At 41.2% G+C, this 17,120-nt stretch overlaps 1 protein-coding gene and 1 non-coding gene across 4 annotated transcripts; both read left to right on the plus strand.

The window, feature by feature from the left end:
• Positions 1-2,241: 2,241 nt before the first annotated feature.
• pabir2 (PABIR family member 2) lies at positions 2,242-15,290 on the plus strand. Of its 3 annotated transcripts, none has more exons than XM_038292278.1 (10): positions 2,242-3,270; positions 3,381-3,459; positions 3,541-3,594; positions 4,590-4,633; positions 4,717-4,771; positions 5,092-5,193; positions 7,883-7,968; positions 10,398-10,462; positions 10,851-10,947; positions 14,443-15,290. In XM_038292278.1, the coding sequence occupies exons 1-10, from the start codon at positions 3,146-3,148 to the stop codon at positions 14,579-14,581; spliced, it is 846 nt and encodes a 281-aa protein (XP_038148206.1). In that variant the 5' UTR covers positions 2,242-3,145; the 3' UTR covers positions 14,582-15,290. The 3 variants fall into 3 exon arrangements, with proteins under 3 accessions (XP_038148206.1, XP_038148205.1, XP_038148207.1); XM_038292277.1 differs by having other exon boundaries at positions 2,243-3,270; positions 7,880-7,968; XM_038292279.1 differs by having other exon boundaries at positions 2,243-2,795; positions 7,880-7,968.
• On the plus strand, positions 4,848-5,004 carry LOC119788157. Its single transcript, XR_005281428.1, has one exon. It is a non-coding gene; the product is annotated as a small nucleolar RNA U109 (small nucleolar RNA).
• Positions 15,291-17,120: the final 1,830 nt, after the last annotated feature.

Consider the following 17,120-nt stretch of genomic DNA (forward strand, 5'->3'; position numbering starts at 1 on the left):
TTCTTGCTGTCTGCTGACATTCAAATAATGGAGGTCTGTGGCGCCCGAGGCAGAAAGGTCCATAAAAGTCCACAAAAAACGTGTCAATATTCCTCCATACTGGTCGTCCAATGTATTCCAAGTGTCCTGAGTGGGTAGCATCCAGAATTTACTCGAAACGAAGTCATTTAGAATGTTTTTAGAGCATAAACAGTAGTGTATAGGATTTCCTGAAAGCGCGCACATGCGCGATCATGACGCTACGGAAGCCGGCAGACCAAACCAGATGAGAGTGCGCATTCAGCGTCTGCTCTTCCAATAATGCAAGCGTAGAAGAAGAAATGTGCCGTTTACCTGTGCAAAGAAAGAAACAACGAAAGAAAAATGTCTGAGGACTTCAGTGTTGAGGAAGAGCATGAGTTCTTTGCCGAGCTGAATGCGCTGGTTTGGTCTGCCGGCTTCCATAGCGTCGTGATCGCGCATGTGCGCGCTTTCAGGAAATCCTATACACTACTGTTTATGCTCGAAAAACATTCTAAATGACTTCGTTTCGAGTAAATTCTGGATGCTACCCACTCAGGAAACTTGGAATACATTGGACGAGCAGTATGGAAGAATGTTGAAACGTTCTTTGTGGACTTTTATGGACCTTTCTGCCTCGGGCACCATAGACCTCCATTATTTGAATGTCAGCAGACAGCAAGAAGCCTCCCAGATCTCCAGATGCATTTGAGATATCAAAAAAGTACTCCAGAGTGTTGTTCAGCATGGGGGTGAGTAGAAAATTAAGGCTAATCATGTTTTGGGTGTACTATTCCTTTAAGGGTCTTGCTCAGGAACCCAGGGTGCAGGCTGTGGGGATCAAACTGGGTACTTGCAACCTTCTCAGAGTACAAGCACACTGCTCTAATCACTAACCCAACACTCCCCATAACTTCCTGATTATATTGTATCATGATTAGGCTCATCTCTTAAAAATGAGTTATATCTCCATTGCATTCAATTGTTGTAAACAAAGGCTGGTCAGAGATAATGGGAAGATGGATATAAAACCAGTTGGGAAGAGAATTCAGTCTATTTCTATAGCACCAGTTTAAACACATCATCTCAAGGCACTTTACAGTTCAACCAGATCATACAGTCAAATTGATACAAAGTTTTCTATCTAAAGAAAACCAGTTGATTGCATCAACTCAAATGCAATCCCCTATACTAAGCATGCTTGTAGCGACAGTGGAGAGGAAAAACTCCCTTTTAACAGGATGAAACTTCCTGGAGAACCAGGCTCTGTGAGCTGCCATCTGCCGAGGCCGACTGGGGTTCACATGACATTAAAGTATTTACACTGCTGTTATGAAATATACCTTCTTAAAAAGTGACCCCTGGGCACCATTAATCTTAAAGGGCACCATGAAGGAAGAGATGTGGGAGCACTCAGCTTCACTGACAAAGATGCGAGTTGTTTGGGAGGGCCTGTAACACATTGGTGGAAACTGATGGAATTAGGCAACTTTTTACGTGACTGAGGGGTCCCCAGTGATGCTATTTCATTAATGGAAGAGCAGAAGGTGATTAAAACTAGAAAGCTAGTTTAGTCTTTAGAACAGACATGGCTACAGCTTAATGCCAACATGTTTGTTAGCTGTCAGAATTCTGTAGAAATTCTGAGAAAAATTCAGAATTCTGATTTCTTTTTCCTCAGAATTCTGACTTTAATCTCAGAATTAATTTAATTTATTTATTACTTATTTATTTATCACTGCAAAAGGACAAAATAAAATTAAGTCTATCTTAAAGGGCACTATGAAGGAAAAGATGTGGGAGCACTCCGCTTTACTGACAAAGATGTGAGTTATTTGGGAGGACCACACACATTGGTGGAAAATGAGGGAATTAGGCAACTTTTTACGTCCCTGAGGGGTCTCCAGTGATGCTATTTCATTAATGGAAGAACAGAAGGTGATTAAAACAAGAGAGCTAGTTTAGTCTTTAGAACAGACATGGCTACAGCTTGATGCTAACATGTTTGATAGCTGTCAGAATTCAGTCAGAAATCTGAGATTAAAGTCAGAATTCAAAGATTAAAGTCAGAATTCTGAGATTAAAGTCTGGATGTTGACCCTTTTCGTATATTAAACTAAAATAAAATTCAAAAATCAGTAAACGTTTTTATTTTTTCATTGGCCCTAATCCTCTTCCGTAGCTCCTATTCTCTCCTGCTGTCGGTGACGCCGGCAGCCGGAGGTCTCTTATTGGTCAGCCGTGCTGACGTCGAAAGGGGCGTGAAGTTCCCTGCTAACACCTAGCTTCAATATAATTTTAAGAGACTCTCTGGTTCATCCTTGGCGGTACATATATTGCAGGAGCAGGATAAATAATCCTATATATTCTAAGGGCGACATTTTTTTTCTGGTAGGCAGGATTTAGCTGGTTCTGAGCGCAGAAGTGGTTTAGCAGCTTAGCGGAAGAAAACTTCACAGGAACAGTGATGGCACTTCAATGCTAACATTGCTTGTTAGCTTCTCCGGCTATGTAGCCTAAACCGTCTGGGTAGCAAAAATGAGTGGAACACTAGCTGAACTTAACTAACTAGGAGGTATGGCAGTCTTTTCATAGCAGCGTCGTTCATTTCACGCTGTCCACATTAGACTTGATGAGCATTGGGGCTGTATAGGAAACAGCTAGCAGCCTAGCTTAGCTAAATCTGCTTTATGTTTGGAGGTAAAGCGCCTTTGCAACTCGGTTCTTCGCTGAGACTGCCGCCTTTCACCAGCAGACTAACGGGTCAGCAGCTAGCAGCTACTGGGCATTGTGTGGTATGTAGCCACGGCATGCTAACCATCCATCAGGAAAGTTTTTGACTGCTCACAACATTATAAGCAACGTTTTAACAGTGTGATCAGGGCGGCATATACAGGACATAAAACTACTGTCATGCTTAGAAACCATTGTTAAGGTGTTTGATAGAGGAGAGGGCCCCTGTGTATCGCTTTGGGTCTTCTATATTATTAACTGGCTTCTCTCATGTCGACTTCGGTTTGATTGAGTGGACCAATTAATTTCCAACATGTAAAGTGTGCAGTTTGAGGGTCAGTGATGTAGCGTTACTGAGCTGGGCCGCCATTTGAGCTTCATGAATCCCTGACGGGTAGCACAGTGAAGCAGAATGAACAACTCCGGAGTCATGGCACAAGAAAAGATGGAGCTGGATCTGGAAATCCCAGCTGCCTTAGTCCAAAACGATGGACACCTGAGGAGATCAAACAGTGCACCCATGATTAATGGATTGAGGTTCTCCAACAGTTTGATCACGTTTCTTTTAAAGCACTCTTCTTTCATTGAATCACTTTGAAGGAACATCACTATGTCAAGATGACTAACATATTGATTTATGGTTGCAGTGATAACACTCAAGTCTTCCAAAGAGAGGTGCTACGTTGTCGCAGGAACAGCACTACAGTTGTCCACAGACCTAATATGGTACATTTCTGCAATTGGGACATAAATGTTGCCATTTCTTTCTGATTCACACAGCACTGAACGTTCTCCCCTCTAATGCAGGTCCCTTCGTCGCCCATCCGAGTCCCCAGTACCAGGCTTCACCAGATAAAACAAGTAAGCAACATGTAATCCTAACCAAAGATGAGCCAGTGTTTCAAAGACTTTGGTTATTAGTATTTAGAAATTTGCGTCTGCTGGATGTTAGGGAAATTGTAGCTCCCTTATCATTTAGGGCAGGGGTCTTCAACATTTTCCAGGCTAAGGAACCCCAAACTGATGTCGAGATGGAGCGGGGACACCCTCATTATATATATTGTATGAAAATGTGTTATATCAAACCGGTCCTATAGTCACTCTATTACGGATAGAGTAATCCAGGCATCCCCAAAGTTGGTCCTCGAGGGCCACCGTCCTGCAGGTTTTAGAGGTTTCCTGCTCCAGCACAGCTGATTTATATAATGATTGATTAACAGGATTTTGCTGAGCTGCAGTTATCAGAATCAGTTGTGCTAAAGCACAGAAACCTCTAAAACCTGCAGGATGGCGGCCCTCGAGGGCCGACTTTGGGGATGCCTGTGTAATGTAACGAAAGTGTTTGTGTCCTGGGATTATTAAAGTATTTCTGATTCTTGGTTGATGGGACAGGTGTTGTGAATGAAACGGTGCCCAGCTTTAAAGAGCTCCTGTGTGTCACTGAATGTGTGCATTGATGACTGAAAGAATCTTCTGCCTCCAATTATTTGTTTACTTCAGTGTGTTGAATTTACGTTGATGTGTATTTAAAGACATACAGTTAGTGGAAAAAATTGCAGGGGGAATATAAAAAAAAAAAAATTCTAATCAACCAAAACTTTTGCGACCCCCATTCAGTACCTCAGTGGACCCCCTGTTGAAGACCTCCGATCTAGGGGCCTCATATTCTGCATCCAAGCACTACTTAAGGTTGACATGTTTTTTGACGTGATGCCAGATATGCTTATATACGTTAGTTTTCTAAAAATGGATTGCTGTCGTCGTTTAAATTTTCATGCATGGTCGAGCTTTGAGTGCATCTAAATGGACTGAGAAGATGACTTTTTATTCATGGCTTCTCTTGTTCATCTTTACAGGAAGAAGGAGTGGATGTGATGAACAGAGAAACTGCTCATGAAAGGTATGATCCTTTCATTTGGGGGGTCATGGAATTTGTTTTATGTAGAAGGCTTGATAGTTAACCCTTTTTTTTTGTCCACACAGGGAAGTTCAAGCTGCCATGCAAATGAGCCAGTCTTGGGAAGAAAGCCTCAGCCTGGTAAAAACATCTTTAGTTGTTGCTGTGCTGCATTTTAGGGGCGATCCTCACACCGAGCATAGCTGTATTTTCTGACAGGCATGCTTTGGCCCAAGGCCATTCTGGTCCTCACTCTATGAATGTAGTGGGGACGAGTAAAAGCATGCTAGATTAACACCCAAACATTTGGGAGTTAACAGGGCCACCAGCCTTTCAAGTCCAGGCTGAGTTGGTAGTATAATGCTCCCACAGTAGTTTTATTTTATTTTATTTTGTAAACTGCTGTTTTATTATAGATGTGAAGATATTTCTCTGAGCATTTGATACTGCTGGATTTACAGAGTGACAACGATCTGGAGAAGTCTGCTTCCTCGTCTCCTAAGAGGATTGACTTTGTGCCTGTGTCCCCCGCACCATCACCAACCAGAGGAATAGGAAAAAAGGTAGATTGCTGAACAAGGTTCTCCTGAAATAATTGTTTTTCTGTGGCTTTAAGATATAATATCGGCTTCAGTTTCATTTCCTTGAGGAAAACTCCAGTGTGGGTATCTGTTTTAAAATGGCCCCCCATCTATTCACTCTGTTTCTATAAGGCATATAAGTTGGGTTAAAAATTGAGCAGCAGAGAATTTAACCCTTTTAAAGCCAGGCACACACATGCAATTTTTTTTTTAATTGTTGCACGCAGCTACAGCTCAAACTAGGGTTTAAACGTTCCCAGCTCACGATGCACTTTGCGACCCAACGCTCTTATGCGATCTACCTGCTCAAACTGCACATCCAAACACCACGCGTCAGACCAAGAGATGGCGCTGGTCGGACACGTCAATTTGGTAGGCAGAACAACAACTCCCTTGTTTGCACATGCGCCATGCTCGAGGTTGAGGTAAATCGTCTCGTAGCTCTTCTTCAACAGCAGGATTTGTCCTCGAACACCTTTATGATGGCTGATGGAATTTCAAACATGTTTGATTTTTCTTCCAACATTCCGATTCCTGGTCGGGAGGTGGTTGTGAGAGGATAATCGCCCCTCATACCTCCTGTATACAACACAACACAGGACGCATGGTCAGGCTAAAAGTCGGCCTGATCAAAAAATTCTCGCACGACTGGAAAATCGGCAAAAAAATCGTACAATGTGTGCCTGGCTTAAGGGAAACTGTGTTTAATTTGATAAAAACCCTCAATTTGAAGCCTTACTGTTGAATATTCATTTTTGGACAGGAGTCAACATGATTACTGCTTTGCTGGCTTCCTTTTTTGACCTTTTATACTGCCTGTATAGAGAGTTCTCTGGCAACCTATTTAAATAAAAATCTACAGGTGCTGGTCATAAAATTAGAATATCATGAAAAAGTTGATTGATTTCAGTAATTCCATTTAAAAAGTGAAACTTGTATATTATATTCATACATTACATACAAACTCATATATTTCAGATGTTTATTTGGTTTAATTTTGATGATTACAAATGACAACAAATGAAAATCTCAAATTCATCATATCAGAAAATTAGAATATTGTGAAAAGGTTCAAAATTGATGGCCCCTGGTGCCACACTCTAATCAGCTAATTAACTCAAACCACCTGCAAAAGCCTTTAAATGGTCTTTCAGTCTAGTTCTATAGGCTACACAATCATGGGGAAGACTGCTGACTTGACAGTTGTCCAAAAGACGACCATCGACACCTTGCACAAGGAGGGCAAGACACAAAAGGTCATCGCTAAAGAGGCTGGCTGTTCACAGAGCTCAGTGTCCAAGCACATTAATAGAGAGGCGAAGGGAAGGAAAAGATGTGGTCGAAAAAAGTGTACAAGCAAGAGAGATAACCGCACCCTGGAGAGGATTGTGAAACAAAACCCATTCAAAAATGTGGGGGAGATTCACAAAGAGTGGACTGCAGCTGGAGTGAGTGCTTCAAGAACCACCACACACAGACGTATGAAAGACATGGGTTTCTGCTGTCGCATTCCTTGTGTCAAGCCACTCTTGAACCACAGACAGCGTCAGAAGCGTCTTGCCTGGGCTAAAGAGAAACAGGACTGGACTGCTGGTGAGTGGTCCAAAGTCATGTTCTCTGATGAAAGTAAATTTTGCATTTCCTTTGGAAATCAAGGTCCCAGAGTCTGGAGGAAAAGAAGAGAGGCACTTCATCCACGTTGCTTGAAGTCCAGTGTAAAGTTTCCACAGTCAGTGATGGTTTGGGGTGCCATGTCATCTGCTGGTGTTGGTCCATTGTGTTTTCTGAGGTCCAGGGTCAACGCAGCCACATACCAGGAAGTTTTAGAGCACTTCATGCTTCCTGCAGCTGACCAACTTTTTGGAGATGCAGATTTCATTTTCCAACAGGACTTGGCACCTGCACACAGTGCCAAAGCTACCAGTACCTGGTTGAAGGACCATGGTATCCCTGTTCTTAATTGGCCAGCAAACTCTCCTGACCTTAACCCCATAGAAAATCTATGGGGTATTGTGAAGAAGAAGATGCAATACACCAGACCCAACAATTCAGAAGAGCTAAAAGCCACTATTAGAGCAACCTGGGCTATCATAACACCTGAGCAGTGCCACAGACTGATCGACTCCATGCCACGCCGCATTGCTGCAGTAATACAGGCCAAAGGAGGCCCAACTAAATACTGAGTGCTGTACATGCTCATACTTTTCATGTTCATACTTTTCAGTTGGCCAACATTTCTATAAATCCTTTGTTTTTATTGGTCTTCAGTAATATTCTAATTTTCTGATATGATGAATTTGAGATTTTCATTTGTTGTCATTTGTAATCATCAAAATTAAACAAAATAAACATCTGAAATATATGAGTTTGTATGTAATGTATGAATATAATATACAAGTTTCACTTTTTAAATGGAATTACTGAAATCAATCTACTTTTTCATGATATTCTAATTTTATGACCAGCACCTGTACACTAATGATGACCATGTTAAACCCAAAAGTTTGAGGTCCAAATCCAAATTCAAGTATCAGATCAGGAGTGAAAAATGGATCAGTGCGTTGCTTTTTTTTGAGAGCAGATTTATTCTAAACCATTTCCAGATATTTGCTCCACTGATGACCTCATCCCCATGTTCTTGTGTTTTGTTTTTCCACTATCCTTCAAGAAGCAGTGTTTTTCTCCTTCTCTACAAATCCTCGTCAGCAGCAACGGCCTGACGCCCAGCCCAGTACCCAGCCCCACACGGCGGTTCAGGTCGGTGCATGTTTTTAGTCATAAACATTGGTGAGATGTTCTAATCTGCTTTCATCTTAGCTAAGAATCCAACCTTGATTTAATGAATGTTATTCATTAAATGACACCTTTACTCTGAAGTTTGCATAACATCATCAATGAAAGGAATAGAAGCTCTATATAAAGTTCAAACACATTTTAAAAGGGATCCAAACACCTAAAACCGCCATTTTGGTAGGAAAATTCACCCTAAGAAACCAGAATCGTCACTGCTTCTAGACAAAAAAATAAATAAATAGCTATGTTCTTGAAAATGTTCCTAACAAGTACATACTTCTGTCAAACCTTCTGAGCCGTTTCTGAGGTACTTCTCCAACCAACATGGCGGTTAGCGGCAGAGGGGTTCCAGATCTTGGCATGTAGAGTCAGGCCCAGAATGGATCATAGCCCTAACAGATCTAGATTTATCATGAAGGTTTTCTGTTTCTCCAGGAAATGAGGCAGGCATCTCTAAAGGTAATAGAGTAAAAGGATAAAAGGATATCCGAATTTTAAAAAATAAAGAAATATTTCATTTCATTACAAGAAAACATTGTGAACAAGAATTATACCTCTCTTGATAATCAGTGAAAAAAACCTTTTCATGGAAGCAACCAAACTAATCTTATTGTAATTTATCGCCTATTTTGCAGGTTTTTATTTGGTGTTTTTTGACGTTTTATCTTTAAGATCTGAATTTATCGCCCTAATCTTTCACTTTGTGGAGAGATCTGCTCTGAGGACGGGAGGCTTATTCTTGAGAAGAAAAAAAACCCATTATTGTATAATTAAAACCTTGATTTAATTTCCCATGGGAAAGGCTGGAACAAGATCTGTTCGATTTGTCAGCAGATTTTCTGACAAACAAATCCTAATGTTTGCTTATTCAATTTGGCACCAACACTCAAAAGCTCCACTTGTGTTAATCCTTTTTTTTTTGCCGTTTTTGGCCTCAATCTGAAACCATTTCTCAGCTCTATTGTGGAGCTGCTAGAATCTGGAAACGCTAGACTTCAGCCTACTCTTCCTTTTAGAGCAGAACTATTTCACATCCATGTTGGCATTGTAACCAGAAGTAAATATTCAAGTTTGGATTGGTAAAAGTGTATATAACAGTTTTTCATAAATGTATTTTTTTTTTTTTAAAGGTATAGAGGTATTTTATTTCCGGGTGGATCATCTCAAGAAGTGGTCCTCCTAATTGTCAATCATTCTGGTGATATGTTTACATAAGGTCGTCGCACAAGGTCGTCACATGTGCTCGTCCCCCGTTAGCTATCTTTTTCTGCAACTGCACACTTTCAGGCGTTTATTTATGGTGAGCTACGGTTTCAGTTGTTGAAGCTCACCTTTCTTTGAAAATGGCCGAGGATCATAAGAGGAAAAAGTGTCTACAAAGTTTATGAGAAGAAAATAAAGGCCTTAGAAGAGGCTGATACATCCTGGGATGCTTTGTGCTGAGTAGTGTTAATTTCATGCACTTTTTAAAAATTTTGTCTTAAGGCTGATTTATACTCCGAAACTAAGTCGTCTGCGTAGGTATCGCAGTGATCAAAAAGGCGTCCCACCCCCTCCGCAGACACTCCGCTGCACCTCTCCCAAATTGTAGGTGACACAGGAGACCGGCTTGTTTTGTTTTTATGACTGAAATTGCGGAAAACAACTCGTGAAGTTTGACCAGCCAGAAGAGCCAGCTGCGCGAGAACGCTGGGACCCTTTTTCCTCCTGGATCCCCGCTATTTTTCACCCTCATGTCCCTCCGTTGTTGGAAAAACTCACCCCCACTTCCTCTCCACCTCGGCCGTATCTAGACCCACAGCGTATAGCGCAGACCAAGCGTCAATATTGGGTATAATTCATGTCCATGTCAAGGTCACTGCGACACTTTGCTGCAGGAAGATAACCAGGAAGTGAGGTAGGAGGGCAAAATTGGTTTAGCGCCACAGCAGCACGGGAGGGAGAATTACGCCCAGGAGCATATGGATAAAAATAGACCGGAGGAAAAAAAACATGAATCAATACTCCTGCGTACGTGTCGATACATCAGATCGTCGGCTGTTGGATCGATGCAACGATACAAAACGATTATTTACACCCCCAGTGTGAATGTAGCCTAAGGTATGGTGACTGAAGTTGGTTTTTGCAAGTTTACATATTTTACAGTCTGCAACAATGTCAGAGAGAGTTAAGGACATAATACAAGCTTTGCATCCATTTCTGAACCAAAGTTAATGATCTTCAGAAGGTCCTGCAACTTCTGACAGCAACTAAGTAATTAAATGTGATTGTTTAGGACCACGGTATTTAAATGGAGCTGCTTAACGACCAAACTCCTGTCAGCATCTAACCTGCTGATGATCAATTCTACTGCTAACTGTGATTTAACTGCTTTGTGCTCCTTCCTTCTTCAGCCGACGGAGCCAAAGTCCGATAAACTGCATCAGAGCCAGCATCCTCGGCCCAATTAAACGCAAAGGTGAGACACCCTTTCTATACTTACTGAATGTTTTTCTTTAAAATCTAAAAAGAAAATCTACCTCTAAGAAAAGTTAATTGAAGATTCTGCTGAGAATTTTCCCTTTTCTTTTTCTTTAAGACAACCTAGTGCCGTTTAGTTGGATTTTACAAGATAGGAGAATTTTTCTTGAGAGTTAAAAGGATTTCTAATGAATAGAAACTATTTTTAGAATAGATCCGATTATATTGATGTTTTCACAGCTGTTTCTGGGAAATGAGAGTATCAACATGTACAGAGAAGAATCTATGTTTTGTCCAGAGTTAAAGTCAGACCAGATAATTTAGACATTTCTCCCCTATTGAATATCGCATATGACCGTTCTGGAAATGTCTGTTTTACCCTGCAGGGGAAATGGAGACTGAAAGCCAACCTAAGAGGCTCTTCCAGGGTACCACCACCATGCTGTCGTCAGATGTGTCCAACCTGTCTGACCTCAGTTCCTGGTAATGATCCAATAATACTCTGTTCAGAAAAGCTTGAGCAAAGACCACACTGATAAACTTGCAAAAAAATTTATTTGGTTTATTTTAAAGGGGGGGGGGTGGATGGAGCCCACAATTTGTCATTATTGGACATTATGGCCCCACACACATAATAGATATTTTATATTCAAATCCAGCTTTAAAATTTATGTTTAGAAAAGTTTTGGATTTGGTTGTGAAAAAATGTGACTAAAGTACATGGATGGGTTTTCATTTAAAAAAGTGGAACTACAAGAAAAGATCTGTGATGAAACTAACTTGTCCTTCATTGGATTGAAGGTAAGTAGTAAACAAATGCTGCTAATACAATTGAAATGAATCAAACCCAAGCTTAAAGTAGTTACCATGGAAAAGAAAGTGGAAGTTAAGGCTGTTTTTGACCATTTTCTTTCTAATGTGGGAAATGGTCAGGTTATTGCATCTGCCTCAGTTTTAGTTGATATTTGAAATGATACAAATGTTGAATGGTTGATTTGGTTGAAAGGGCCACTAGATTTGTAACTTTTTAAAAATGAAATGTTTCCACATATTCCTCTAACTGGTGTTGGACTGAAAAAAAAAAAACAACTTGTAAAGATAATCACTGTTTTATGAAAATAAATGGTTCAATAACTGTATTGGTTACAAATCATACACATTTCCTTGTACAGTCAAATAGTCTCCATCACTTCCCAAAACTTGGAACATGAAGTTGTTGAAAATATCCGCCTGACTGAGACATGAACGACAGTTTTAGAGGTTGATTTGTAGCGCTGAACATTACTTCCAATCATTATCATAGCTGTATAAATGTGCACTAGGTTGTGACAAACAATCTAGTTAAAATATTTGGTACATCATCATATTTGAAGTGCCATTCATTGAAATTCTGCAAGCCGGCAGTGTTTTTATGCTGTTAGTAGACTTACCGCTTATTTTAGTGAGCAGCTAAAGAGGAGTGGAGACATTTTGTTAATTTTAAGAAGATGAATTAGATTAGATGAGCTTCATTGATCTCACAGCGGAGAAATTCACTCGTCACATATTGGCATAGAAGTTACAGAAGGTGCAAACACGGAGGAAAAAGGTGCATTAAGAATAAGCAATATACACTATATTGCCAAAAGTATTTGCTCACCCATCCAAATTATTGGAATCAGGTGTTCCAATCACTTCCATGGCCACAGGTGTATAAATTCAAGCACCTAGGCATGCAGACTGTTTTTACAAACATTTGTGAAAGAATGGGTCGCTCTCAGGAGCTCAGTGAATTCCAGCGTGGAACTGTGATAGGATGCCACCTGTGCAACAAATCCAGTCGTGAAATTTCCTCGCTCCTAAATATTCCACAGTCAACTGTCAGCTGTATTATAAGAAAATGGAAGTGTTTGGGAACGACAGCAACTCAGCCACGAAGTGGTAGGCCACGTAAACTGACGGAGCGGGGTCAGCGGATGCTGACGCGCATAGTGCGAAGAGGTCGCCAACTTTCTGCAGAGTCAATCACTACAGACCTTCAAACTTCATGTGGCCTTCAGATTAGCTCAAGAACAGTGCGCAGAGAGCTTCATGGAATGGGTTTCCATGGTCGAGCAGCTGCATCCAAGCCATACATCACCAAGTGCAATGCAAAGCGTCGGATGCGGTGGTGTAAAGCACGCCGCCACTGGACTCTAGAGCAGTGGAGACGCGTTCTCTGGAGTGACGAATCGCGCTTCTCCATCTGGCAATCTGATGGACGGGTCTGGGTTTGGCGGTTGCCAGGAGAACGGTACTTGTCTGACTGCATTGTGCCAAGTGTAAAGTTTGTTGGAGGGGGGATTATGGTGTGGGGTTGTTTTTCAGGAGCTGGGCTTGGCCCCTTAGTTCCAGTGAAAGGAACTCTGAATGCTTCAGCATACCAAGACATTTTGGACAATTCCATGCTCCCAACTTTGTGGGAACAGTTTGGAGCTGGCCCCTTCCTCTTCCAACATGACTGTGCACCAGTGCACAAAGCAAGGTCCATAAAGACATGGATGACAGAGTCTGGTGTGGATGAACTTGACTGGCCTGCACAGAGTCCTGACCTCAACCCGATAGAACACCTTTGGGATGAATTAGAGCGGAGACTGAGAGCCAGGCCTTCTCGTCCAACATCAGTGTGCGACCTCACAAATGCGCTTCTGGAAGAATGGTCAAAAATTCCCATAAACACACTCCTAAACCTTGTGGACAGCCTTCCCAGAAGAGTTGAAGCTGTTCTAGCTGCAAAGGGTGGACCGACGTCATATTGAACCCTATGGATTAGGAACGGGATGTCACTTAAGCTCATATGTGAGTCAAGGCAGGTGAGCAAATACTTTTGGCAATATAGTGTATATATATATACAGTATATACAGTATATCAAGATAAGAATGAGTGGGTTTGTTTCTGCTAAAGGTGCACCAACCGCAGCTTAATAGCAGATCGTTTTGGACCAACGTTTTTTTGATAAAGAAATAATAATAATACATGCACCGTCTGATCTAATACATACATTCATACTTATAATAATTACCGGTACTTATGTAGAGGGGTTTATTGTGGCCTCTAATAAAGAATCAACAGTAATGATAAAGTTAAAGCAACCAGAGCTCTGGTGTCCAGATAATCAGAAATCCTGATTCAGTTATTCAGATAAGTGCAAAAAAGTGGATCAGCTCATCACAGTAATAGGTTGTCAGCAATTTTTTTTATATGTAATTGCTACAACTGCATAACAGAAGAAATATATAAACCTATCCAGTTGTAGATCAAGTATTATCTGAGACGGGAGCAAATGGGCCAAAACTGTTCAGGTTGTCCTGGTTAGAAACGTCCCTGATATCTTGGTCACACTGACGACTGACCAGTGGGAGGAGGCAGTCAGTAAAGATGCAGTGGCCCTGGATGCAAAGCTGCCACATTATGTGCCTCCTCAGTCAGCTGGTTAGCCTCTGTAACGGGCTGTATGTTTTATGTATCTATTTTCAAATTCTATTCTAATCTCCGTCAAGCATCCCTGCATAATATGGTAGTAACCATTCAAAATGTCCCCACTTTCCTTGGTAGACCCTTGGTTGGTTCCCTAAGATTCCTTTTTTTAACATCAGTCTTTGAACTAAAATATTCATTGTCATAATTTGTGGACATCAAGGTCTAAAGATTAGGCTCCTCTCCTGGTTGATTCTGTAATTCAGTGAAAGGGTGGAGTCGGAGTAAAAAAATATATGCATGCCCAGAAGGAGGAGTCCCTCCAGTGGCTGGGAGTCGGCTGCCATTTGACTGGGAAGAGCCATTTTGAATGGCCACATTGAGCCAAAACCTTCCCCCGAGAAACAAAGGTTGCTAAGCTCTACAGTAATTGGTTACAGTCTCAGAATTTATTTACTTTTTTTTTTATAACTTGGTTGAGAAGGCTTCATAAAAGAAAGTGTTTTCAATTTGATAAATATGTTTTTTTTTTTCTTTCCCAGTAACTCTCCAGATTTAATGGATGGGAGTCTCAGCAGCATCGGCTCCTCCACGGATTCCCCGGGTAAAATGGAGGGCGTGTCGCCTTCGTCGTCTAGCAACTCGCCCTTTACCTCCCTGCAGGATTTGTCTCCAAAGTGAATCGAGAGCGAGAGCTTCAGAGGCGGGACGCCGTCTTCCACTGTCGACGGGGAATCGCCCTTCTCAAAGCCCCCAGCCCCTGGTTTTTAGGCCTGCATTTAGTTTACATGGACTCATCCATTATTTGCCTCTGTACCACTGTTGTCATGGCGACTTTCACAGAGGGTGTAGATAGTTTGTAGTTGAGGAATCAAAAGCCACAGCGAGGTGGTGGGAGTGAAGCTGACTGAACACTGTGAGCGCCAGCTGCTATTGACCATCCTAGATGGTGCTCAGCTGCATTGTCCTATAGTGTATAACTGGCTGTCCTGCCATTTGTGTCCTACTCGTCCCCCCATCTCAGAGACACTGAGCACTGGACATTGATGGTGTCTGTGTGCTGGAAAACTTCGTCCCTGATGCCTTTGTATGTACAGTCTGCTGATTTTGTAAGATCTAACTTATTGTTTTCCTGCTTTGTTTGTAAGTATGTACATATAAATCTAGTGAGTTTATATATATATATATATAAAAATATATATATATAGTTTGAGTGTGAGATGAATAGGCCGGAGTTTTCATCCAGGGTGCATCTGGAGATTTTCTGTTTTGTTTGGAGAGGATTTTCAGAATATTTTTTGATCATAGGCTGTGAACTGTGGTGACTTTCTTTTTCTGAGATTTACTTCCTTTTTAGATAATAAAAAAAAAAATTTATATTGGAACTTTATTGATCTCACATTGGAAAAATTAACCTCTGCATTTAACCCATCCCATTTGGGAAGCAGTAGGCTGCCATCGTGGGGCACCCAGGGAGCTGTGTGGGGTTAAGGGTCTTTACTCAGAGACTCAGTGGCAGTCTGTGGGAGTGGAAGTCGAAATCAGAACCTCAGGATTCCAAGCTCTATGCCCTGACCACGAGGCCGCCACTCCCCAACCATAATAAGCCAGAAGGAGCAGATAATACAGCTCACAGTAAATCATTGATTAAATGTGGTCGTTTGCCCTTAAGGGGATGAGAGGGGTTGAAGTCCGGAATGTGTTGAAAGATTCCGCCTTTATTCTGGCAAAGTGTTATTTATGAAAAAATTAAATTGGTATGATTGAATGTTAATAGGTTGCCACCTAATTTAGATAAGCGGGGTGCTGGACCATTCGGCGCGAAGCAGTTGGAGATTCAGAGGCTGCTGATGCTGCTTTAGATCCACGTTAGGTTTGTTGCACAGGATTCCCAGCTGTGCTCCGGTCTGTGTCCCGGTCCTGAGCAGGAAGGATGTAAAAGGTTTTCTTCGTTTGAGAGGAAAAGACAAACATTGCAGTGTTTCAAGCCGCACTTGGATATTTGCACCAGAACTGCTCATTGGTTCTCCTGCTTCCTGTGTCCGTACTCTCCTGTGTTGATTCTCCATTGACCTGCATTGCTCTGTCGCCTTAAATGTTCATGTGCAAAGTGAATTGATTGTAAATCAGTCTGTAAGTGTTCCCTTTTTTTAATTTAATGAAGAGTTTGGTTTAAAATCTTTTACTCAACGACTTTTTTTCTCTTATTTTCACACAATCATTTCACGGGTTTCTGTGATTCTTTGTGTCCAATGCAGGGATTTGTCTAAAAGGTTAACATCTATGGAGGAACTACAGTCACTGGAGAAGAACACAAAAAAATTCAAATCGGGCAATTTGAAAAGCCTTGCTGATTTTAAATTGAATTATTAAAAAGTAATTGTAAAGTTTTTTTTTTATTATTCCAGAATTAAATACTGGAATTTGTATTTTCAGATCCTGTTTCTTAATTGAGATTTAAAAAAACAAAATTCATAAATCAGATTATAAATGCATTTCTAAATCACACTTTTACAAAGGTTATTCTTTATTCCATTTTAAACTTACATTTTTGTTTTAATTCCAGTATTTGATAATGAATTAATTAATAGAATTTACAATTCCTCTGAATACTTAAAATAGAATTAGGCCCACAGCATCACTGATCCTCTACCTTGCATTTGCATAAACTATGTTTTCTTCACAATCGTCCCTTGTTCCAAACCTTTCTGGGGTGTTTGATTATTTTGTTTAAGCTCAAACTTAATTTTTTAATCTGATTCAAATGCCACCATCTGAATTAAACATGTTCATTTGTGGTGGTAGGAAAGAGAAGCTTCAATATCCTCACTTTTACCCACAAAAATGAATTCATTTAATTTAGAAGTTCAACCATAACTGACTCACCGTCATCGTGCTCAGTGTGAACATGCTTTCCTCTGTGACAAGCACAGGGCGCCATTGGTCAGTTTGCCAACCCTGGTGTTCTCTGGCAAATGTCCTGCATGGTATTCGGCTGTAAACATGACCCCTCCATCTGTGCACGTCAGGCCCTTGTACCGTCCTCATGGAGGCGGTTTCTAACAGATTGAGCAGACAGATGCACATTTATGGTCTGCTGGAGGTCATTTTGCAGGGCACTGGGTGTTCTCATGTTCCTTCTTGCACAAAGGCAGAGGTAGCAGTCCTGCTGCTGGGTTGTTGCCCTCCTACAGCCTCCTCAACATCTCCTGGTCTACTG

Source organism: Cyprinodon tularosa, unplaced genomic scaffold, assembly GCF_016077235.1.
Source record: "Cyprinodon tularosa strain WSP-4 unplaced genomic scaffold, ASM1607723v1 ctg31, whole genome shotgun sequence".
NCBI lineage: Eukaryota > Metazoa > Chordata > Actinopteri > Cyprinodontiformes > Cyprinodontidae > Cyprinodon > Cyprinodon tularosa.

What these genes read in the sequence shown, in the direction of transcription:
- pabir2 (XM_038292277.1), top strand. Translation starts at nt 3,146, where the DNA reads ATGAACAACTCCGGAGTCATGGCACAAGAAAAGATGGAGCTGGATCTG. An exon ending in TTGTCCACAGACCTAATATG is followed by an intron (nt 3,460 to 3,540) that starts GTACATTTCTGC and finishes CCTCTAATGCAG; the next exon opens with GTCCCTTCGTCGCCCATCCG. An exon ending in GGGAAGAAAGCCTCAGCCTG is followed by an intron (nt 4,772 to 5,091) that starts GTAAAAACATCT and finishes CTGGATTTACAG; the next exon opens with AGTGACAACGATCTGGAGAA.